Source organism: Panulirus ornatus, chromosome 29 (assembly GCF_036320965.1).
Source record: "Panulirus ornatus isolate Po-2019 chromosome 29, ASM3632096v1, whole genome shotgun sequence".
NCBI lineage: Eukaryota > Metazoa > Arthropoda > Malacostraca > Decapoda > Palinuridae > Panulirus > Panulirus ornatus.
Window position 1 is genome coordinate 11,304,416 of NC_092252.1, and position 17,653 is coordinate 11,322,068.

General features: G+C 44.4%; 1 protein-coding gene across 1 annotated transcript; it reads left to right on the plus strand.

The window, feature by feature from the left end:
* Positions 1 to 2,074: 2,074 nt before the first annotated feature.
* Positions 2,075 to 6,906, plus strand: LOC139757939 (cuticle protein 7-like). Its single transcript, XM_071678877.1, has 3 exons — positions 2,075 to 2,154; positions 4,416 to 4,619; positions 5,835 to 6,906. Exons 1-3 carry the CDS (start codon positions 2,140 to 2,142, stop codon positions 6,018 to 6,020), a joined length of 405 nt encoding a protein of 134 aa, XP_071534978.1. The 5' UTR covers positions 2,075 to 2,139; the 3' UTR covers positions 6,021 to 6,906.
* Positions 6,907 to 17,653: the final 10,747 nt, after the last annotated feature.

Genomic DNA, 17,653 nt, shown 5'->3' on the forward strand with positions numbered 1-17,653 from the left:
ATCGCACGACTCACGCTCAACTTGTTCAAAAATTTCCAATGAAAATGAAGAAAAAAAAATAACAATACTAGTTTTAAGAGCATCCGAATTAGAAAGTACAGTAATCTAAACCATTGCAGAAACCCTTGTTCTTTATGAAAAATCGGTTAATCCACAAACAGTGACGGATGATTGTTAATAATTTCCATACACTCTCTCTCTCTCTCTCTGTATATATATATATATATATATATATATATATATATATATATATATATATATATATATATATATGAGCTGACTTTGCGTGTGTTCCCATTTACATAACAGAAATGGCTTCCTATGCAAAATGCTGAAACTGCAATTCTACAGCTGGCTTCTTAAATGTGTACCTGCAGTTACAGCTGGTCCCCTATAACTCCCTCTTCCATCCCAGATGGTTTCCTTAAGTGTTCCTGCCGTGTCTCAGCTGGTTTCCCTGTATAGCTTCCCTCCATCCCAGTTGTGCTCCTGACATATGCCAGCTGGCTTTCCATACGTGTGTCTTTCATCACACACGACTCCCAGCGTGTCCCCGTTATACCACAGCTGGTTTTCCTTGTTCCTGCTATGCAACAGATGGCTTCCCCTGCTCCTACTATTCAACAGATGGCTTCCCCTGTTCCTGCTATGCAACAGGTGGCTTCTTCTGTTCCTGCTATACCACAGCTGGCATCCCCCGTTCCCGCTATACCATAACCGGCCTCCTGCCAAGTAAACGCTACGGTTGACTTCCTTGGTGATCCAGCTGTCTACTTACTACACCTCACTTCCTGTGTGTTCCCAAAGCCTACAGTTTACAGCTGGTTTCTTATAATGTTCCCTCTTCATGTCAGCTGGTTTCTTGTACGTTCCTTCTACATCTCAACTGGTTTCTCTTATGTTCCTCCCACACCCCAGCTGGTTTCTTCAGTGCTGCTCCTACATCCCAGCTGGTTTCCAAGCTGTATTTCTTACATAGGTGCTTTCTTGTGTTCAACCTACAAGCCAGTTGGTTTCTTGCATGTTCCACCCATGTCCTTGCAGGTTTCTTCCATTTCCCTCCTAAATTCCACTTGGTTTCCTTCGTGTCCTCGCAAAAACCCAGGGGGTTGGTATGCTGTGAGTTTCTCTAATATCCCAGCTGGCTTCCTGTGTGTTTCTGCAGGAGCAAAGTTGATTCACGTATTTTCCAGCTACACAACAGCTGGCTTCCCGAGTCCCTAGTTCGTATTCCTCCCTCCTTCCACAGGAAGCAACGACCTCGATTCTTTGACATGGTCTCCGCGCAAACACAGCAACACATAACACGTATTTGCTCACACTCCCTATGTCAAGTCCCACTCCTATACGAGTTTCCGCAGGAACTATACACATGTATGCAACCTTCCCTTTTTCACTCCTATACGAGTTTCCGCAAGAACTATCCACATCTATGCAACCTTCCCTTTTTCTATGAATGGCTAAACTTGACCTCTGTTGTTGTTTTTTTTTTCCTCAAATGATCCAGTATGGTCTTACGAGGCTAATGTTTACATGTTTCATTAAATTATTCATTCCAAGCTCTCGTGCTCTTACATGGCTTCATCCAACTCAACGAGTAGTGTGCAACTACGAGTTCAAACTTCTTTTTTTTTTCCCCCTTCCATAATGTTTACAGACAGCTACCCTTACACAACTGACGATTGGATCAATAAAGTAATAATAAACAATGAAGACGAGAGAGGCGTTCGTCTTGTTACGTGGTGCATCCCGCAGCGACTCACCAGCACGGCCCGTCCTTACTTTTCCTCCAAGGATGTTGCAAGTGCCAGTATTTAATAACTACAGACAGAATCCGCTTATAGTTATACCTCTAAAAATCACACACGTTCGTCCTCACAACTCTACCCTTGCCCCACTGCCCAACACCGTCCTACAACCCTACCATAAGTCCCAGGTTGTGAAGTCTCTGCCATAACCACGACGTGAATACGAAAGTGTGTGTGTCAATTAAGCGGTGGAGGAGTCCTGTGGGCCTTCTGTTGTCGCTCCCCGGCCGTATAAATGAGGGAGGGAGCGGACTCAGGCCATCCACTGTTCGAGGTGCACTTCCCTAAGCTACAGTTCCTTCTTACAGCTCCTCCACCACACACGGCAGACATGGCTGGACCCAAGGTATACACACGAAAATTCAGTTCCAATAATGTTTTCTCTAACAAAACGTCGATGCATAACAAAAATGTTTCTTTCAGGAGCATTAATTATTCTCAGGAGTACAGTAATCCAGATGAGTATTTACCGTGTAGAAACACCATGCAGATAAAGAGAGAATCTCTGAGAAAATGACAGTTGCTGGTCTTTTAAACTGACAATATGGAGCGTCTCTAGAAAAGACCATACGTTCACCTGGCGACGACGAACCACTTGAGGCACCAGCTGACGTTGTCAATACTCTCGGTTCCTCCCTCCATCACCCAGCTCGTCCATGACTCCACACCGGAGAGTTACAAGAATCTTTCAACCCATGGAGCTCGACGGGTGCGACCCATGGGTAAATAATGGCCTGGACTCCGACCAGGATCTTGTGGGTCAGGTCAAAGGCGCCAGGTCGTGCTCGAGGATCTACCGTCGTGCCCGAGGGACTATACTTCGCGACGCAGAGTTGTGGTAGTAGGGAGGAGGCGGGAGGAACTGACCACAACACAGGGCCTGATCCCGGGTCCCTTCTTCAGTGAACTTCGCTCTGGTCAGCTGAGTGGCCGCCCCACCGTGCAGGGGCGTCGGAGGGTGACTGTGTCCACTGTTCGCGCGCCAACACATACAATCTAGTAAAGACACCTTCAGCGTATGCTGGTCAAATGAATCACGCACGGTCAAACATCCTCTTACTTAATGCTACGAATACACGATCTCGTGTCAGTAAACTTTTTTCGTAACGGTGAAGACGGTGACACTTTATATTTCAACGATACGTATCCGTTTTCGTTTTGTTCTCATACGGATTTCCGACACGTTAGCCACACATGCTTTCCCCAAATACAGGAATTTTTCCATTTTTGTAAAGACATGAGTGCGTGCCTCCCCACCAGCCAAATCAAATAAATACGTTACTGACCAGTAATGCACTTTTGGCGAGTCGATACGGAAATAAATTAATTACAAAATATTGGTTGTGCTGATGCATAAAATTGCTATTATAATTATCAAAGGCCCCCTCCTCTTCACACACACCAGCCAGGAAATCCATCGTTGCCACGGCAAACTCGTCTGATGGCCGTTACTCAACCGTCATAATTCATCAATTCTCTAATCAAACGTTCAACCAACACAACACACAACTATTCGTTTACCTTAATTTTCCGCCGACTCCGTGTACCAACGAAACAAATGCTATTCAACACTTTTCAAATGTCTCCCCCCCCAAAAAAAAATCAATTTGGAGAGAGAGAGAGAGAGAGAGAGAGAGAGAGAGAGAGAGAGAGAGAGAGAAGAGGCAACGTTTTCACTAAAAGAATATTCATTTCTCACGATAGAAAACATTTGGGGGGATAAACCCCAGGAGACTATCAGTTAGAAGGCCAACCATTCATTACACGCTTAACCAAAGATGCCACGAAGAAAAAAGCGACCATTCAACTGCACTAACCTATGATCGCATCCACCAGCTGAGGCAGGTACGGCACACCACCTTAGGGTAGTCAAGACACACCAGCCTGAGAAGAAAAGCGTCCAGCTGGGTCGAACAAGTTGCACACCAGCTGGTGCAAGTCGCGTGCACTAACGTACCGTATGTCCCACAAGTCAGCTTGAGGGTTAAGTAGTGGCTGTACACCAGCTGACGCAGGCGGGGTAAACGTACCCTGGACACCAGTGAAGGTGGAGTGCACCGTGGGTGTCGTGCAATCTATCCCGGCTACAGCGTGTGCCGCACACGGTAGAGGGCTGCTCGCACACCCAGACAACCCGTGCCAACTATACCGGAGCGACACAAGACAAGCCGCCGTTGAAAAAAAAAAAAAAAATTCATACGTTTTCCACGTATTTTCGACAACCATTTTTCTTACGTAGATCGTAGGTGCTTTAAAAGGATATGCATTTTCATAACGACATATCTGAGGGAACTTTAATCTAAACAGGTATTAACAGGCCTCCTGCTTTTGCTCTTTTATCATCATGACCACGACCTGACGCTTGTAAACTCCCATACGACCATGAGGCATGATGGCTTGGCATTTCACCTGACCCCTAAAATGGGTCGGTCAGGCTAAAGACCAGGACGTCATGCCCAAAGATCGTACCGTGGTGTTCACCAGTTCTACCGTCGTGATCGTGGGGGGTCAAACAATCCCGGCCCACACCTCGCTGCTTCTAGACCCACCTTCCTGTACTAGTGCCTAAGACACCAACCATAAAGTGAGGTGCTTCCCTGCCGGCAGGTGACCCTGGTGATGCTTGTGGGCGCGGCTTTGCTGGCGTCGTGCCTGGGCGTGCCCCAGTACCCGCCCCCGCCACATCCCTACGCCCCAGCGCCCTCCTACAAGGAGCCTGCACGGCCCTACAACTACGCTTACTCCGTCAACGATGATTACAAGGGCTTGAGGTTCGGCGCGGACGAGGCCTCCGACGGTAACACTGTCAAGGTAGGATGTAACACAAGGGTAGACCTGGCAACACAGGCACCTCATGATATTATAATGTCACGATGCAACACAAGCACTACTCTACACTACCCTACACCTGGCACGCCCTTATGCCTCACTACCCTACACCTGGCACGCCCTTATGCCTCACTACCCTACACCTGGCGCGCCCTCATGCCTCGCTACCCTACCCCCTGGCACGCCCTCATGCCTCACTACCCTACCCCAGGCACGCCCTCATGCCTCACTCAGAATGCATTCGTACCAAACTACAAACATCACAGCATCGAATCTTCCCATCTTCTAACTGGACCACACTAATGCATCCATTTATCAATTAATCAGTTTTTTTTTTTTTTTCATAAGCGTTTCGCACGAAAAACTGCTAAAAAGTCATAACTGCCATTCCACATCATAACAGTCGGGTTAAAAAATGCATCCAGTTAATTACCGAGGGATATTGACGAAACGATAAAGACCACATTCTGGGGCCATAGCGACACATTCATGTTTAGCCAACGCATCGCGTACCCTACACTGTATGTACACTGTTAAACCTATACCAACGCAAGTATACGAGCTACTATTACACTATACATACTTTAACATATAAAACGATTGGAAAAAATATTTATATAGAATCTATTTGATCTTTAGAAAACGATGTGTGTGTGTGTGTGTGTGTGTGTGTGTGTGTGTGTGTGTGTGTGTGTGCGTAGGAACGAGTGTTAACCTTAGCTGCCCTGTAGACCGTCATGGTCCCTGGATCTGTGTTGCCTACCACAGTTCTCTCTTTCTTAATCCTTCTTTAAAGATAGAGATAGAGTGATCTTCAAGCTTATCTTAAAAGCCTACTCACGGCTGTCTTCTACACGACAGTGTTCCATCGTATCTTTAAAACCCTTCCTCTTGTCCCCTTTATTGACTAACTGTAATCTACAGTAGATTAGATCATGTTACCCTGGCTCATGTTATCCAAAGGTGGTCTGCACCACACATGCTAACCCCGGGGTAGCGTCACTACCTTGTTTGTAGACCCTGTGGTCCACGCGTCTCGTGGCCTGTGGTCTTCGTTCTGGTGCAACTTTTCGGGTAAACCAGAGAGGGTGACTGAGGGTGGCGCGTCACTAAGAGTGACCCATGCTAGGCTAAGGACTGGCAATTGCCTCAAGGCTGTTCTGTATCATGCATGCCGTCCTTTTCTTTTTTTTGCAGGGATCGTACAACGTGGATCTTCCCGACGGTCGCAAACAGCAGGTCGACTACACTGCCGACCACTACGCCGGCTACAACGCTGAGGTGACCTACACCGGCGAGGCCAAGTACCCCCACCATCCTCCACCTGCTTCCTACCACCCTGCACCAGCGCCATACCACCCACCTGCACCTTACCACGGCTAAGGTGAAGCTATCCACCATCCCCTCACGTGACCCTCTGCCACACAACCTCACGGATTCATCCTTTACCGACACCAGAGGAACTAGTTATTCAAGTGGTCCTTAAAGATGTGTCACAGGGCCATTTCAAGTTCATTTTCCATCATGTGCCCTCCTTTCTTCATAGTGTGATATTCCAGTCAAAAAAAAAAAAAAATTAATGATTTCTTGGAAATCTTCCAGAGAAATAATAAGTCATCAAATGTCATCAGTTTCCAGCTCCGCCACCAATGACTCTTTTTTTGTCACACGTTCAAATTTCATACGACGAGTTTCCTGATCGACCATCCCCGCTGGCATATGACGAAGTCAATCTTGTTAATATATGCGAACTGATGCCAGATAACACCCAGAACAAATATGTCTCAGCTCACGTTTTTGCCTGGCTATTGTTTCCTCGCCTTTGACCGCGTCCACGTCGCCCTGAGTGGGTCGTGCCATGCACCCCACCTCTCCCCCGAAAATACTTGGGGGAGGTGGGTCACCGGGCGGCCGACTGGCTCACGTGACGCTCCATCATCAACTAGTCAGTTTAGGGCGGCACGCGCGAAGCCCAGGTCCTCTCATGCGACAGCTGGACCATCATATGTAACGGCTGGTCGACAAGTGGCCAGGCTGAGCCGTGGTAAGGGGTCATCCACGCCAACCACCACCAACACCCACATCCACGCCAACCACCCCACAACACACACCACACACTACCCGTTCGTACCCACGGCTCTCACGCCCCGATGCTGTCCCAAATGCTCATGTGTTCTTATGTAACTTGCTCTGTGTTGTTCGCTTCTTGTTCTCCTGTTGAAGTTTGTTGCATGTGTTCTGCTGCTTTAAAATAAAAACTGAAAACGCTGACTATTGTCTCAAATGTTGCTGCCTTTATCATCCCATTATGATCCAAACATTAACATTACAAATGACGACACACACGCACACACAAACACACACAAAAGAACCATAAATATAAAGTCAAGCTTTCACATGAACAGCTAATTCAAACATTACCCTCCTTTCAAGCTGATTATCAATCACGTAAAGTGCATGTTAATCAATCTTCATACAAATAAAAAACCAGGGCTTAAAGTAGAAAAACAATTCACTAAAACTTTCGGAACATTTACGCTAGTTAAGTCTGACACACCGCTTTCTACGTTCACAAGATCTGGTAATATGAATCTTTATGGCATTCAACACTCCTTGATAGACATTACTATAAGCAAATCCCAGTACTCACATACAGATGCATCATGAATAACCCTTATCAATCGTCCTATACTCATCCCTGGGGAGAGAGAATACTACCCTACGTAACAGGGTCTTCCAGGTAACGCCTCTCCCAGGTGAACAAGGTGTGTGTCACAGATGGCATACCTCCTTGGAATGTAAGGGAGCGTGTCTCTGAGCTGGCATCAATCCTTGCTCGCCTACTTCCCCTCTTGTCTAGAAAACCAGACTTTCCCTTCCGCCTGGGAGTAATATCTTGATGCAGTCTATCCCTAAGAAGGGAGACCGCTCTAAGCCTTCAAATATCGCCCCAACGCTCTCAATTCTGAACCTCCAAAGTCTTTGAAACTCTCACCTTCTCAAACACCTGGAATCCCAATATATGCAGATCAACAGTATGGATTTCGCAGTGCTAATTCTGCTGGCGATCGCTCTTATACAACTCACCTCTGGTCTTCCTCTCTCATGGATTTTGGTGAAACGTTTAATGTAGCCCTCGACAGCATGTCTTTGCTTTCGTAAACCTCCTCCCTCCGGTTTCACCACCGCTCCTCTCTGTTCTCTAATGCATCGTTGCTTCTCTGGCCATTCCATCGAAGTAGCAGCCCTTTTATCCAGGGCACTGCATGGGGTTTGTGGAAAGCTATCCGTACATAAGAGATTCGTCTCGAGTGGTTAAGACTGTAGGGAACAGGAGCCTCCCACAATCTACGTTTATGAACAGACTGACCAAATCTTGACCCCACGAAGTCCTCTACAGGATGAACACGGAGAGAAAATGGAAACAGTATCTGGATATACGACCTCCCTATAGCTTCAAGCCAACCGTCCCTTAAACGAAGGAACTGTGCAAAAACTCAGTTTGGGGGAGAAGAATGAGGCAGAAACATAATATAACATAGTATGTCTTCCTAGAGAATCACATACACACACACACACAGTTACACCGCACGGATCGTATGGCCCAAGCGAGGGGGGGGAGGGGGGTCTGGCCTTTGGAGAGATAAAATCAATCATCTATTTCCCCTCCCCTCCTCCTCCCATACACGTTGTTGTATTACTAATGACAGCCGTAGGTAAGACCGATTCAATACACAGCAATGGGAGGCTCCTCTTCCCCTTACGGAGAACGACACACTCAGCATAAGCTTCACTGGTCCCTTGATTGCACGGGAAATGTTTAAACCGTATAGGGATTCCTCTTCGTCAGGGCCAGCCATGCATGAAGATGAATAGAAAGTCGTTTCATTACTTCCCTGAGGAACTTCTGAGTCGAGTCTTCCCCCTCTTCCTCTCATCGAAATATTCGTTATGACAAAAGACGGTAAACGTTAAAATGGTTAAGAGAGAAAATGGAGGACGTCGGAAACACTTAACCTGTGGAGAGCGATGGTATGACCCTTGGCATATTGATGGGGGTGACCTCTGACCTGACCCTACGGAGTTAGGTCAAAGACCACGCTGTCATACATATAAGGCTCGTAACGTCGTTCTCCCAATATCAAGTCCATGTAAACCCCGCCCATACCTACGTCCGACAGAGCAAAACATCATTAAAAATGATATAATCATCTTTTAACAACACGCCCGATTTTTTCCTTGATCGTTTCCTTTCTACGTAGATTTCTCAAACTACCTCCAAAAAAGAAATATGCCTGTCATCTACTTTCGTATCGAACCCTGCAGTCATGGACGGAAACAGTCAGGCAGACATGAACTTATAGGTAACGTGAGAATATGTGTTGTACATTAAAGAAAAATACAGAGGCTACTAGGTAGAAAAAAAAAAATAATGCCAAAAGGGAAATAGGTAACAACAACCATTTCCACGCAAGTGAGCAAAAATAACCACACGTCAAACTATCAAACTAACTTTTGGGGGAGGTTTGGGGTGGGGGATAGCAAAGTTTTAAAATGTTGCAGTAGTCATCCAAACTGCTCAGCCTTCCTGATACCTGTTCCATACTTCTCAGCTACACACACACACACACACACACACACACACACACACACACACATTAACACGAGCTGCATCTTGAAATCTGACGGGAACTGAAGGGCCTGTCAGTTCTGAGGACGGAGAATCGATACTGCAGAAGTACTGTCGATACTGCGGACGGACAGATGCTCCTCCATCACGCACTGCGGACAACCTGTTCTTACTAATACCTGACGCACGTACTCAAATACTGTAGAACGAGGAACATCGAGTCGATAAAACAGAGCGGACGGTCGTTAATGCAGACTGTAAGTAATGAGGACAGACGGACCAATAACACTGTGTGAAGACGGTGGCCAAAACCACGGACGGACGGACGGACGACTGAACTGCTAACACAAGCACCAAGGACGTTGGCAGCCGGCCCACCACGGACGGAGACGCAGACGAACGGACCAAGAACATATCAACACTTCGTCCCCCGTAAACTCGTCCAGTATTTCACGACGTCTAAAGTTGCGTGTGAACACAGCGAGTCCTCACTTTTACGATCACTACCAACAATTCCCACACCACCAAGTCATACGAGACTCCACAGAATACCCGGCAGGCAAACTGAAATCCTAAATATGCAAAAATAAAATCAAGTTTCGTGGCCTATATTACTGACGTAAAAACCTAAAAAAAAAAAAAAAGAAAAAGAAAACAAAGTAGACCAACTGTTCTAAATCCAAACCGAAACATTTTCAAGCTATAACAATTGATGGATTCTGAGGTGTAGCCCGCGAAATCCATTATCGAGAAAAAAGAACAAGAAATCTCAGGTTTCTACACGGCTGTTACTTCCACACACAAAAAAAAAGAGCGGCCGAGCGTACAAAAAAAAAAGAAAAAAAAATGGACTCCGGTTAGCTAATGCGAAAGGGCGGGCGGGCGGCGCGGACCTTACGCAAACCCCGGCCACCAATTGGGGGTGGCAGGCAGGCAGGCAGGAACGAACGGGAACAATCGAAGCCAAGGAAATGCCGCTAGGAGCGAGGGAGGGAGGGAGGGAGTGAGTGTGCCTCGTATCTGGGTCGTGTCTGGTCGTACTGGAGGGGGGTCGCAATGGAGGTCATCCCTCGTGCTGGAGGAGGAAGGAGGGGAGGAGGGAGGTGGTGTGTGTCGTGACTGATGGTAGAGGAAGAGAGGGAGGAGGGAGTAACGTTGGAGGGTGTTGGGGGTGGAGGCATACTGTGGCGTATGCTGGAGGGTTGGGTTAGTCATCTCGCGGCTCTGGACGGCTGGTTATGCGGGAGGTCACAGATGATCGAGCTCGGTGTCATTCTGCGGTCGTGCTGGGTCGCTGAAGGTCTAGCCGAGGACTGTCAAAGGGTCGTCGTTCAAGTCTCCTCCATGCGCCTCTCGCGGGATCAGTCGTGGTGGCAATGCGATGGTCGTTCTGCTGTCGTGTTGGCCTATCCCTAGGGATAGGGGAGAAAGAATACTTCCCACGTATTCCCTGCGTGTCGTAGAAGGCGACTAAAGGGGGGGGGGGGGGGGGAGCAGGGCGCTGGAAATCCTCCCCTTTCGTTTTCATTCTTCCCAAAGAAGGAACAGAGATGGGGGCCAAGGGAGGATTTCCCTCAAAGGCTCAGTACTCCGTTCTTAACGCTACCTCGCTGACGTGGAAAAAGGCGAATAGTAAAAGAAAAAAAAAAGAAAAAAGATATATATATATATTTTTTTTTCTTTTCCAAAAGAAGGAACAGAGAACGAGGCCAGGTGAGGATATTCCCTCAGAGGCCCAGTCCTCTGTTCTTAACGCTACCTTGCTAACGCGGGAAATGGCGAATAGTATGGAGAAAAAAAAAAAAAAAAAAAATATATATATATATATATATATATATATATATATATATATATATATATATATATATATATACAAATTTCGCGGGTGACACCTTGGGTGCATTTCACTTGTATTTGTGACAATACTGAGGTTGGTGGTGGTGAGATATGTACACGTTAAGATCTCAAACGTTGCACTTCACTAATATCATTTCACCCCAAGTAAAACAAAAGAGAATAAATAGAATCATAATATTTTATAGCCATTTTTTCTGGAAACAAAAGTAACATTGATTAAAAAATATGTATAAATAATAAACGTACGATAAATAAATGACCTCTAAAAATACTAACAAGGATACTTTAAAGAGGCAGTCAAGTGTAGTTTATAATGTTCCGTTTGAAGGCGCGCGCGCGCGCTCATGAAGCTTATGCTAATAACACACACACACACACACACACACACACACAGCAGGTACAGCGCCAGTTACTCAGCAGTATGAAAGGTCACGATTTTTAAATGCCAGTGACACTGGCCGCCGACGTTATTGAAAGTTATAAACTGACACGAAAGAAACGATATTTCTGAGCCACATTCACTGACACCAATGCGCAGGCAGGCATACATAACTTTCAGTGAACACAAGCGTCAAGATCTGTCGGCTGTATGAATGACTAAATATTCTACAACGACCACGACTAAATATCCTACAACAATCACGACCAAATATTCTACAACAATCACGACCAAATATTCTACACAAGATCGTTAATGCAACAACCTCGCGTCTGACAACCCAACAACATGGAGTCCCGTGGTGTAGTGGTTAGCGTTCCTGACCGTGACGCATTCACGGTGCCGCCCAGGGTCGAGCGCATAGGTTCGAAACCTGGTCGCGGCAGTCGGTCTACTGTCAACCCAGCTGTTCATAAAATAGGTACTTGGCTCAGGCTAGGATATATATATATATATATATATATATATATATATATATATATATATATATATATATATATATATATATATATATATATATATATATATATATATCGTTTATGGGATGGCCTTGATTAGGTCCTCAGCTGCCCATGCCATCTCACCTAGCATATATATATATATATATATATATATATATAGACATGCTGGTTCCATTTCGGCATCATAATCGCCTCGGATCAACCCTGAGCTCATGCGGGCCCGCTACTAAGACCCTTGCCCCATCCCAACCCCTCGTACCATCATCAGTGATAATCTGACTAATAACGCTGTTAAGATTTTGTTCAAATTTCTCTAATCTCTTCCATCCCACACCCAACCACACCCACCCTTTTTTTTAAAGTCCCAACGATACTGTGAATACTGTCTGCACTGCCTGTAGTTTTTCAACTTTTAACTACTAGTTAGTTTAAAAATCAGATACTTATGATAATAATAATAATAATAATAATAATAATAATAATAATAATAATATCAAACAAAAAACAAACAATTGCAACGGAAAGCTCCCTCTCCGTACAATGACACACACACACACACACACACACACACACACACACACACACACTTACACACGAAGAAATAAAAAATCAAAGACAAAATTCAAATACCAAGAAATACAAGGGAGGAACATTCGCTGATCTAAAGAAATTTAGGAAGACAAACCGTGACACAGGATTTCACGTTCAGAGGACCAAAGTGTTTCAATAGACACTGTTTAGTCTATGAGTAGCAGATGCGGGCCTTCCGGACCCTCGTCTGCTCGATCCTGTAGAGAGCTGAGGTGCCGCTGACCAGAGGAGCACCGACTCGGAATAATGCTGAACATATCTTCCGAGAAAAACACACTCTCGTTTGGTTTCGTTGGAGAACGGTGGACGGGCACTGTTCAATGGTATAACCACTAATTCTCGCCCTTTATCTTCTTCATTCTTCCCATATTACCGGACCAACCTTTCAGCTCAACAACAACAAATTTTCCCGAAAAAAAAATATCACCCCAGCAGCTAGTAATTTCTGTGCTGTCAAGGAAATGGATGAATCTACAGCAACTGCTTCACAAATTCACCCGCAGTGAACCAAGTTAAATAACAAAGAATTAGGCGGCAATACTCTAAAGGAGAGATTCCTGAAAAAGAAAAGAACCAAAGTTCCAAATGGCATTTGTGTGTGAAGACAATATGTTCCAAACTGTATTCATGGGTGAAGACAATCTACCTTCAGCACTACACAGATGGGATGAGGGGACATATTGATATAACTCATGAAGGGTTATGGCATGATGCAGATCCCTGACAGTACCTTGCTCTGTGTATTGAAGCAATGTGCAGGAACACCTGATGGGTCACTTGAGATTTTGCTACAAGAATCTGATGGAAGTGTGATCATCAGTGCTTAAGAGAGCAACTCTTTGTGTGTTTTTCAAGAGTACCAACAGGGAAAATGGGTTAAACTAGGGGCCGACATCAGAAGGGATCAGAACACAAAAAAGTAATCAGAGGTGTTCTACTGGAATCAGTCTTGGAAATGCTGCTTGCTATTCCTTCTGTAAATAACTTCCCAGAAGGAAGTAAATCATTTGTTTGTCAATGATCCAAGACTTATGACTGAAATACGAACTGTTCGCCACTGCAGTAATCTAAAATGAGACCTAGGAGGCTCCCTATCAGTCAAGTGTACAGTTAATGAAAATTCAATTCAACCAAAGCGAGTGAGAGTGTGAAACGAATGTACCTTATGACTAAGCCGCCCTGGGAACTTTGTAACATTATTTTCGGTATCATAAGTCACCACTCAGTGATAATGACGTCCGCTGATTATCATCAGGGTCATGGCTCAATATAAAAGGAAAAATAAATTGAAAAGTCACTCGTCCAGCACTGAAACTGCCATTGCGAAGCATTAAGAATTGTTAGGATTAAATGTCTTCAAATACATGGGCAAAACGATGTTCGGTCTATCTATCTATCTATCTATCTATATATATATATATATATATATATATATATATATATATATATATATATATATACATATATACGGTATACACTCAAATCAAGCGAGGCATAACAAAACTGGTCATCCCACCTTGAGTAGAAAGAGATCTAGATAATGTCTCTTGGTGAAAGAAAAAAAAAAAATAGCTCCTGAAATAAGGGAGCTAAGCAATACGATTGTCTCGAAAAGAAAACAAAAACTCAAATTCCTCAATGACTTCGACTGACTGGAGGGGACTGACCAACAACAACTACAAAAACTACAACGACCATCACCGTGGGGAAAGGATCGGACACAAGTAACAGGTAAAGAAACGTTTAAGGAACTGTGCGATATATAAAAAAAAAAGAGGATAAAAGAGATTAAGCTTGTACGTGGGTGTAACTCCATCCTCAGTGAGTAACCATGGGTGTAATCACACACACACACACACACAGGCAATCACCTGCTGAGCATACAACACGGTTACGAATCCACAACATACCAGAGAGGAATGGGTACTGATGTTTGCACAGACAACACTTCAAGAGTTAACTACTTTTTATCCTTCATACGGGTTATCTATCTTATCTTTTTTTCTGTTAGGGTTGAGTTGGGTTCGATTGGGTCAAGTTAGGCTACAGTGCACCGGGAGAGGCACCAACTCAGCTTCATTTTTTTTCTTTTCCCTCCCAGAACAGTGACCAGATCTTCACCTACCTGCCCCTGACACATACACCGTCACGGTAACATGGACCTAACGTGTTCTTTCACGACGGGAATCATCACGCTGAACCCAATGAGTCAACTTACTTTAACGCGAAATATACATTTTGCAACGCTCCCTCCGATGTGATGGAACTTGCGTCATCTCGAATTTCATAGAACCCATCCATACACGACGACGTTCACTTGTTTTACACTACATAAGCTGATACCAAACTCACACAGGCAAGACTGGACTTATTAAGAAATAATTCTTGTTTTCACTTTTTCATCCAAAGATCAACTCTATCAATTAAACACACACACACACACACACACACACACACACACATATATATATATATATATATATATATATATATATATATATATATATATATATATATATATAATATATATAATGCGCCTCTACCTCTATACTCCGACTGGAAGATATTCTATATTGCCAAAAATGGATCTGAAATTGGTTTTATTCTGCAACGCCTGAGACAACAATCTGCTACGAAGAAATAGTAACAACTGCGAGACAAAGGAACCCGATTGGAAATAATATTTGCAACTCCAGCCTTTTGTTCCCTTTCACTGATATAATCCAGTCTCTCTCAATTTCTCTTACGTGGCCGACCAACTCAACTCAAACTCGAAGAAGGAGAGAGAAAGAGAGAAAAAAAAAAAGGAAGTCTAAAATACGAAAGCTTTTCCTGAAATGCAATACTGTGTATGATCACAATGGCAGCTGACGAAACACGTAAACGTGTCGCACGTGACCAAAACAGGTGCAATACTGCTGCTCGATAAGTGGACCATGTCCGTAAAAGTTACAGGATGACGTAACCATTACCAACGGGCTTCCATTTTTTACGCACACACACACACACACACACACACACGCGCGCGCGCGGGGTCACGCCCACATACAAGCCTTCATGACCCACAGTACGCTCACAGACAAGTTTTCTTTCAAGTAAAACCAGTAAAGTGTGTTTAATGAGTAACAACGGGAAATACACCTCTATACATGCGTAACTAATATATATATATATATATATATATATATATATATATATATATATATATATATATATATATATATATATATATGCAACAATCACCTATGGAAAGAGAAAATAAAAACGGTGAGTACTTTCATTTTCATTTTCTCTTTCCGGTGGTGATCGTATATGCACATATATATATATATATATATATATATATATATATATATATATATATATATATATATTATACACACACAGAAAGACAACTTGAAAGGAGGGGAGCGGAGAAAGAGAGAGGTGTGAAACAAAACTTCCACACAAACAAACTTTTTTACTTCAAAGTGCGTTGGCGCACGTGCCCAAGTCGGTGCTGGCGAAGGCGCAGGGGTGGCGGTGTGAGCTGGGTGACTCATGCAACAACAGATGACCCTTCCATCCACTCTGCATCTGATGTCAATCCTCCCACCCGGTGGTTGGCACACACTGGACACCATACCGTGCGAGTAGTCCCTCAGCCACAAAACGCAAGAGAGTGTATACCAACTCGTTTCTTCAGGATCCAACTCGCGAAAAGACTATAAATTTCTTTTCCCCATTCCGTCTCCCATACCGATGTTCCACTGGCAAAATGACAATGTATTGAAATAAGTGCTTTTCCCCATTCCGTCTCCCATACTGATGTTCCACTGGCAAAATGACAATGTACTGAAATAAGTGCCAACCAGAGAGAGCAAGAGGATGTATAACAGAATGACTGAATGAATAATGGCGATTGAATTTCCCATCATGGCGTAACTCGCAATATCCTCTATACAGGAGTACTTCCAACAAAATAAACAGAAAGAATCAGCATCAGATTTCAACTCAATACTTGGATTTTAAGACGTAAATTAAACGGGAATCCATGCCAAACTCCGTTCAAACAATATACTGTTAAGTTCCAGGTATAAATCATCGTTGCCTCAAGTTCAAATTACAAAACCTGTTTAGACACTCTTGAATACAGGTAGCGGCTCCCCAAACTTATCAAGTTAGCGTGACAGCAAACAAGCAAGTGTTGAAACTGAAAATCGCGAGAGTGCAGGCCTTGTAACACGGTTGGTTACCAAGTCCACATGAAACATTCCCTCTGACCTAAGGTGGATCTCTGGTCGCCAACATGACAAACAGATAAGAACTGAATCTATTACTTAAGTGTGACCGATTTATATGTTCACTTCCCAAACTTTTGTCCACACTCTGTTAAATATGAATTACCTGACCTCTTCCCCGTCGACACTCTCGAGAGTTTACAAACAAAAAAGAGCTGATGCTCGTGTTCAATACTGGGTTTTAAAGTTCGCATAATCGGTATTCCCTGATAATCTATTTGCAAGCAATCTACCAACCATTTATGAATGAGGATCATATATTTCGTACTAACGATGGTAGTAGAGAAACGTCATACAAGGAGAAATATTAAATCTAAGGAAGAGAAAAAAATTCAGAGAGGTGGTGACAAGTACGAGAAGCGGGCATCGCAACAACTGACATTTACCAATCATCCACACGGCAAGATATGAACAGTATTGGGAGTTGATCAATAATGAGAAGTGCCCCAACCCGCCGCTCCACCCGGTAGCGACTAGTACCAAGAACGATAAGGGACGGACGCGGATTAGCCAACATCCGAACCAGAGTCCTGAAAGTGGCACGACGCCGTTGAATCCGGTGGATTAAGTCGCTTCTCCGTTCCCGTATGGGAGCTTGCACGATGCGAGCGATCTCATCGACGTCCCGAGGACAGCGGGAGGAACGAGGTGGAATACACACACCTGAACGACTGGCAACCTGGGGGGCGAGGGAGGCGAGAGCCGATGGAGATTAATGTTGATGGATCACGAGTGTCAGGCCGAAGGGTGGAGAATGT